This window comes from Battus philenor, unplaced genomic scaffold, assembly GCF_028537555.1.
Source record: "Battus philenor isolate CCGP_79_NKW_IND1 unplaced genomic scaffold, ilBatPhil1.0.hap1 SCAF_20, whole genome shotgun sequence".
In the NCBI taxonomy this organism is placed as follows: Eukaryota; Metazoa; Arthropoda; class Insecta; order Lepidoptera; family Papilionidae; genus Battus; species Battus philenor.
In genome coordinates this window covers 2,463,451-2,471,912 of record NW_027181683.1, presented here as the reverse complement: position 1 = coordinate 2,471,912, position 8,462 = coordinate 2,463,451, and the positions used below count along the sequence as shown (strand labels likewise).

The 8,462-nt window shown below is 32.8% G+C and overlaps 1 protein-coding gene across 1 annotated transcript; it reads left to right on the top strand.

Moving 5' to 3' along the window:
- The first annotated feature begins 6,165 nt into the window (after positions 1-6,165).
- On the top strand, positions 6,166-8,032 carry edl (ETS-domain lacking). Its single transcript, XM_068766185.1, has 3 exons — positions 6,166-6,277; positions 6,764-6,918; positions 7,799-8,032. The coding sequence occupies exons 1-3, from the start codon at positions 6,181-6,183 to the stop codon at positions 7,865-7,867; spliced, it is 321 nt and encodes a 106-aa protein (XP_068622286.1). The 5' UTR covers positions 6,166-6,180; the 3' UTR covers positions 7,868-8,032.
- The last annotated feature ends 430 nt before the right edge of the window (positions 8,033-8,462 follow it).

Here is an 8,462-nt window from a genome sequence, read left to right as displayed (position 1 = left end):
CTGTGTCCGGGCATTTGATTCTTCTGTGGAATGTGGAGATACACATTTGTCTTCTAGCCTATTCCACACCGCGTCAAATATCTCGCCTCTTATCCTGCGGGAATTTGAGTCTTCTGCAGATTTATTCATTCGTCTCCTAGCCTATCCCACGCTGCGTCTAAACGTAATATCTTGCCTGTTATACTTTTAAATGAAACCCTTAAATATATCATCTTTCTTTTTTTATTTATATACATAACGGTTCAACCATCTATTGACTTCAGAACACTGTTAACATCATTTTAGCTATACTGGACATAAGCCTCTTTTATACATTTCCAACAGGACCGGTTGAAAGAAGACATCATCCATCGTTTTTCTAATCAAGCTTTACTATGGCGTCTGTCCAGCTTGTCGGTGGACGTCCTGTACTGAGTTTGCCAGTTCGTAGTCTCCAATGTAGAACCTTAATATCTAAGCGGTTATGTATGTTGCCCGCTATATGACTGCCTACTTTTGTTCGTGTACAGCCTTCTGTCCGCTTCAACCTGATTCGACCTCGTAAAAGAATATATTATAGTCTATGGGCCAATTTCAAAATGTGATAACTACTAAAACCTATGGGTACAGATAAGTTAATTATAGGTGTGAAAGCTTTAAAGGGACTAATTTATTTATTAGCTCATTTATCCAATAAAAGGTAAATATTTTTTATGTATATCTGTATACCTTATATTTAATTACTGGATGAATGTTGGGTATGCCTGTAATATACCTGACGTGATATATATATATATATATATATATATATATATTTATATACATATCACGTCAGGATATTTATATATATAAACGTATATATATCCTAAAGACGAACACATCACTGCCAAGGTATGCTTTCTTTCATGAATTCATTTACAGTGTAGTTATTACCACAAAAACATTCTATAACAATTTTGTCCTTCGGAAATGTTCATTTATTTTATTATAAATTATTAATATAATAACATTAATTTCTGATTCGTTTAGTAATACGTGCGTCATAGCCAAAAAAAAACTGAATTTGTCTATGACACAAAAAGGGCCGGCTAAGAATATTTATCTCTGCCGTTTCTGAAAATACATTCGCGCGGAAAACTGAAATAGCGGCCGGAAACGTACGCTCCTAATTGCCGCACGTATCCAAATTAGAGGATCAATATTGAAACTATACTTTTCTTTTAAATATAAACCTTTCTGCTTCGCAATAAGGTCGATGTCGTTAAAAACGTCAAAGCGCTTGCGTCCTTTCAGTCATGGGCATTGACACGGAAACGATTAGTTTCAGAACCACATGCTGACAGACAGGATGCGAGAAATTCATTATCGATTCTTAAAAACATCGTCTTCCTTTTCGCTTTTATATACAAAAAGCATCGTGAGTTGAAAAGAGAAAGGTGCAATGCCCGCATCCGACTGTACTGCAGTGGCTAGAATGGTTGCGAATCTTGTTTGAAGGGTAAATATCACATAAGGTTAAGCTAAAGTGTGTGTTAATTGTTAAACATAAAGTTGAAAATCCTATGTGAAACACGATTTTATTTTATACATGGAGAACATCTTCATTCACAACGTACATCGTACTTCATTCATTCGACTTTCGTCTGCCTTAGGAGACGGGCGATTTGGACACTTCTACCTTATCATTCGCAATATTATTTTAAAAGTGTATGAAATCTGTGTAAATATATAAACGATTTATTGGTGCGATTTTCTGTGCACACTGGATTGTATCACGACGTTGACTAGATTTTAATGGTGAGTTTCATAAAATAATTTTACCCTTACAATTAATTAGTTATGATTTATGTATTTTTTATATAAAAAAAAAGTCTCATTTTCATTAATTCTCAATATTACTGTTTAATAATTTTACGTTAATTAGCGTGTAATTTATTAACTATTAAATATTTTCAAGCAAATTTTGGATGAATTTTTTTTTCACTTTTAATAAATTGACAGATTATGACATCTTTTATTAAAAAAATAATAAAACTCTTTTCGGGATTAAAAATGAAAATTGACAGATTTGCTAAATCTGTTTGGACTAATAATAAAATGACTATATGTTATTGACATTTTAATTGGTTAATTCTTCTAAACAGTTAATCATTTAATTTAATTGTGTTAAACTTGATTTTTTTTTCTGTTTACGTGTAAACAGAACAATCAATCCGTTAAGAAAACCGAAACCGAATTACGCTGTTAGTTCTATGTATATATTTGTTTTTGCCCGTCAAAATATTAAAATATTTCTCACGTTCACTTATATTTCACAGACAACATAACATTTTAAATCTAAGTAAAGTGTCAACATAAATGTGGTGTAACGGATTGGATATCCAATCTATGTTATCTCCGAGCCATGTGAAAATAACAAAGGAAATTGCGATTGCGAGGCTTTTGTGAGACTGCGGTTAATATAATTACCATTGTCGTTTCCGCACGCCGCCCCGTTTCCCGCCATAACACTGACAGCGTCTTTCCCGCGCTTTCACGCTTCCGCCGCCGTGTGCGGCAGACAATGGCGGGAAGAAGCGTATTTGAGTATCAGACACATATAATTAGTCATGCGTGTAACTTTGTAAAATTTAGGTCAAATTTTTAAGATAAAACTTAAAAGAGATTTTTTATAGATACATGTTATTTATTCTTTAACATGTTAAAAATATATAAAAGTTATTAAATGTAAAGGCTTTCAAGGGGTGAATGTATAGTTTATTGATGTCAATTAATATGTATTATACCGTATCCAAAAATCAGAAATAATAAATAACGTAATGATAATAAGAAAATGGGTTTTCAAAATTTTGATTACACTGTATTATAACTAATTATTGTTTATTATCTGTCCCTCTCGACTTTGTACTGCGAAAAATAATTGGTCCGTCGGATTACTATAGAATAAATAATATATATAAAAAAAATGTTCACGTAACGTATTTCAGGTAGTTAAAACTTTAAAGGAGTAAATACTCATATAGCTCATTTGTTGGCAAATGACAATTTTGATATTCTTTTATTTTTTAAAATATACTGACAGCACAATTTGACATTTACGCTATTAGGCGGTTAATGTAAATGTCATTTCGGTATTAAAAAATGCTCACTATATTTATGTTTAATAAATTTTAATTGTGTAAAAAAATTATGGTTAGTTATTTTTCAAACTTATGTTGTTAAAATGAGATCAAATCGAAAAAAAGGACAAAAAACCAAGTATGTAGAAAGCGCAAATTTAAAATCGTATACTGCTTTGTATTTTGCTTTTTTTAAATATAAATTACCGATACAAATATATAAGATATATAAATATATAATGTTTCTTATCACTGCTACATAAATGATGAACAAGCCGATGAGACGGCTTTTGTGCAATTTGGTTATAAATAACATTTTGTATTAATAATAATTTTGATAAATCATCGTATTTAATAGATATTAATAAAAAGACAAATTCATATTTCGATAATATTACAAATTATTCTATAGTGAAGTTAAATGTAATATTACGTAAATAATTTTTGCGGGGCGGTATTGTTACACTAAAAATGACGTTTACGGATTTTCTAAGAATGCTTCGTGACAGTCGCCTTTCACCGCAAGCAATGTTTTCCTCGGTCATAAATCAAGTGTTCGTTCTCTTTGCGTTTAGACGTACGTAATTAACATCCGCCAAGCATTAAAATATCCGACATTCCCTATTTAATTAAACAATGAGGCATTTAAAGATGTTGAGAGTCAATAATGGCGTATAATAAAAAACCGACAATGTGTTCCTTTTTTGAATGGGGCGGAAGTGTCGATTTCGATTATGGTACGTCCGTCCGTTTGGCGGGAAGATGGTACGCGTGCTTCCGCTGAAATGATCAACTGTCATTTTGCTTAAAAAAATTACTCTCGGGGTGTCTGTATGTAAACTTTTTGTGACTTGTCTATTACTTCTAAACTTTACCCTTTCTCGGTACTAACGGTATTTTTTCTAACTATATCTGTATAAAATATAATTAATGAATAAAAATGTTACAGATTATTATTGTGTACCCATCTTAATGCTGGAAAGATCGTGTTTCAATATATATTAAAGTTTTTTCTGCTATATATATGCCAGTCGAATCCATCCAAATTTCGTAATGTTTCATTTTGGGGGCTTTAGAGCCAAGTCAATCCAAAGAAACTTAACGATCGAAGCAGCCTCCTAATCTCGAAAAATAAATGACATTACTGCTCAAGCGGTGGTTCTGGAGGGAGTCCTTAAGAATTATTACTTTAAAAAAGTTAGGTAAATTGGGTTAGGTCGGTTCAGCTCTTCACCTGAAATGAAGTGAAACTGTAAAGGCCAACAAGTAAATAACATTGCATAAAATTTGAAAAAAAAAAAATTTTTTTCGATTAACATAAGGAACGTACATATTGCAGATCGAACTTTGGAAAGAGACGATCGCCTAATTTCGGCTCCTTTTGTCTCTTTTCAAAAGTCGATGTGCAATATCTATCCCCGGGTACTGTTGCCAATATACTTGCAAACATATTTATGAAAGATGTAATTTTTTAATTATTTTGCAATATGTTGACTTATAATGTACAATATATAATTACTAATACTTCTTCAGTATTTCAAACATGTATTTAAAGTGACGAAACATGTTTTTGTAGAGACCAATTGAGTGTCGTGTACCGAAATATCGGAAGATATAGTCTGACCACAAATTGGAAAAGACAATTTTTGGGGTTTATTTTGGTAATTGACCAAAGAAGTTGATACGATTTGTTTCTTTTTTAACGAAAAATTTTTAGTCAGGTTTACTTTATTTTCTCTCTCTCTCAGTTTGTTGACGATTCTTCTCAAAATGCTTTTGGAGCACTAGCGGGGTTGAAATTGTAGAATGCCAATGAATAAATACATAAATTTACTGACGGGGAGCGTATATTCCTTTGATTTGCCGGTGCCTCTTCTATACAGCCTGGTGCACCTATAAACATACTGACGATGTCCATCTAAGGAGTTTTATTGTGTAGATATCCCACGTAAGTATCTTTCTCCCCCTCAGATGCAGAGTATATTACGCAGATCCAGAATATCTCCTGAAGAAACTTTAAAAAAGGCTTTAATTACTATTTTAATTAACGCTAATTAAATTAATTATTCGAATTAATGACCTATTTTAAAAGGTTGTTTATGTAAAGACATTAAAATGTCACTTAAGCCTTATTTTTTGTGTTAAAAGTTTGTACAAAAACACGTAGCATACGCACTTAATGCGTAGTAGCATTATCTCGAAGTCGACCTTAGGAAAATTTAAAACTACATCTTTTGGCGGCAAACTAGCTAAATATATACAGTACATAATAAAAGTACATATGGGCAAATATATTAAAATATGATAAAAAAACATATTTAACGTATATGTATAATTATATACATACGATATAATAAGGAAACTATAATAGTAAATCATATTCCACTCATATTATCAATTAAGAAGGTTATTATATATCCTATTAAAGTAGTCTTATTATAGATAAGATTATGCCTTATGGCTATATGTTCGTCTATGTAATGGCACGGTATCATTAAATATTCAGTAAGCTTTAGATCTCCTTACGAGAAAACATCATTAACACACAAACAATTAATGTTACATAAGGCCAGTAACAACTCGCGGCACAATAACCTTCATCACAATGGATACGATGAGACGGAAATCCGTCGCAACAAATATCGGGAAATGAACACGAATAAAAAAAAATATATTCAATAGTGTAGCTTACATTTACCCGCGGAAACCGATCGTTTATTCAAAATCCGCCATTATGCTCCGACGGAAACCGGATGTGGGTCACGCGTCCGTACTAATGACGGATTAAAAATGGCGCGTGGGGCTATTATGTAATTATATGGTAGGATGTTTTCTTTACGCAACTAAAGCGGAGATTTGAAAAACCATGAAAGAGGCGTAATAAATTATAGACGTTAATCATTTATTTAACTATAGAGTATCGAAACGTAATTATACATTTACAATCCGTACAGTTCATAGTAATATTTGAAGGCATATTTTCGATCCCTTCGGTTTACACCAGGCTGTAAATTTGAATAGTAAATAAATGAGTAAATTCTCTTATTATTTACAGACTTATCCGCCACATTGCGTTAGCGAAATGCCGACGCAGGTTCGTTGTGAGCGTGTGCCTCCGACTGACGGCAGCTGGGGTGCTCTCGATCTCCGGCTATTGCAAGAAGACGATCTACCGTTAGGTGAGTTATACTACATCAAAATTTACTATATATTAATTAATACGTATTAACATGGTCGCTGCTAGACTGATTTTTGTGCCCTTGCAAACCATGCTAAGCCAGGTCGGCTCGACCTCGTAAAGGAAACTTCACTAGTGCGAACCAGGCAGTTATAACCTGGTGACGTATTCCTAATAAAAATCATAAAATCGTGAAAAATAAATAAATATGACATTTTTGGTAGTGTTTATTCAATCATAGTCATCAAGTTTATATACACAACTATCTCTTTTATACTTCAAGAAAAACAGAAGCTACAGCTCCCGCGCTGAGCGAGAGGTGACAACCAGGTCAAAAAGACCTAGTTTAGCAGCAAGCGATTTAAGTTACGGAGAATTTTGTTATACACGACTTACGGCGTCACAACATATTGAAACAATCAATCGCTTCGTCTACAACGTCGAAGTATTTTGTATAATATCAATGGTATTTCTATCACCATCGCAGATCCTCGCACATGGGGTCGAGCGGAGGTAGGTGCGTGGGTGTCTCGACGTGGTGGTCTCCCAGAGCGCTTCCCCATGAATGGCAAAGCACTGTGTCTGATGTCACGGGACATGTTCGCGAGTCGTGTGCCTCGCGAAGGACCGCAGCTATATCAGGTAAATATGACATCATCTTTTCAACCATAGGACGTCCACAGCTGGGCATAGGCCTCCCCCATAGATTTCTAGTAGGGCCCGTTGAAAAAGGTCTGCATTCTTACGTTGCGCTCCACTCCGGAACCTTACGCGGCAATCTATTCTGCACGCTAATTTTGTCATAAACACTTTTTATTATCATAATTTTTCGGCGTCTAATTCTTTTTAAAGTATCAGATTATGTAAATAATAACCCAAAGTAAATATTGTTTCCAATTAAAAGATCGAGTTTAATTAAATTTTAGTTAAAATGAAGGTGATTTTCGTTTCCGAATGCTCCCTGAAAATAATACAAATAACTGTAGACATTAAAAACCACGTTATAAAATAGATATTTTTATTGTAATTACTATTCTATTACACAAGTTTACATTTTCTTTGACAGTTTGCTATGAACTATGCACATTTGACAGTTCATTTTGATCTTCACGCGTTTGACAGTTCACGCGCTGTCATTTAACAGCTGCATCGGAGAATAATTATAGATCACAAGCTTATTTATTTATTTCATGTTTAATCTATAAATAAACTTATCGCTCCAAAAACTTTTACATTAATTTATTATTTCTATAAGAATGCCAACGGCCAATAACTTCTGACAATACAGTCTATCAGAAGCTAGTAAATAATAAGAGTTATTAGAGAACTTTCCTCTAGTTTCAATCATGCAAAATGTCCTTGTTATTTGATAATTTAAATCGGCTTAACCTGATTCACTAAGGAACAACTAAGGGCCATTTTCTATTTAGTCAGTCTCAAAATAAAATATATGAATTATGATATTTAAAATCATTTGTAATTTTAATCACGTCTCTAATTTAAAGTGTTTTAATAATTTCAGGACTTTAGAAGAAGATTAGCCAAAGCATTAGCGCTACAGGAGTTCGTAGAAAAGATGTCAACCAAATGAAAAATCATATTGTTTACTATATTATTGCACTTTACACTTTAAAATGTACACAGTTTAAAGAAACGAGATATCCTCACACTTGTTACAATATAATTTCTTTTTATATTTAATATTCTGTGAATTCAAAGTATTTTATTGTATTAAAACTTTGATCTTGGTAGTAACAGCACCGCATAGGTTTTTTTTTAATACGTTCATGTTGACGTGTACGGTCTCCGTAGATATCCGAATATCTCGATAGATGGCGTCTTAAAAATAGCAGTGTTATACTTAAATATCTCATTGGGCGCCGTATACAAATGACGTTTGACATTTGACGCTCCGTCCGGCAGTGTGAAAAAGAAAAAAAGCGCTGTCAAATCAATATTTGCTATATGCAAAAATTATAACATTAAGATATAATCTGTGACCCATTCAGAATCATTTTAAGTACTACAATTTTTTCTGTTACTTATTTGCTTAGAACGACCAACAAGAGATACAAAAACATTTATTACAAATATTAATAGCAACTTAAGGTCAAACATACACATGAACGTATTAAGTTATAAATTTATTATCTGTATACTTATTAGTTACGTTCCTATTAACATTA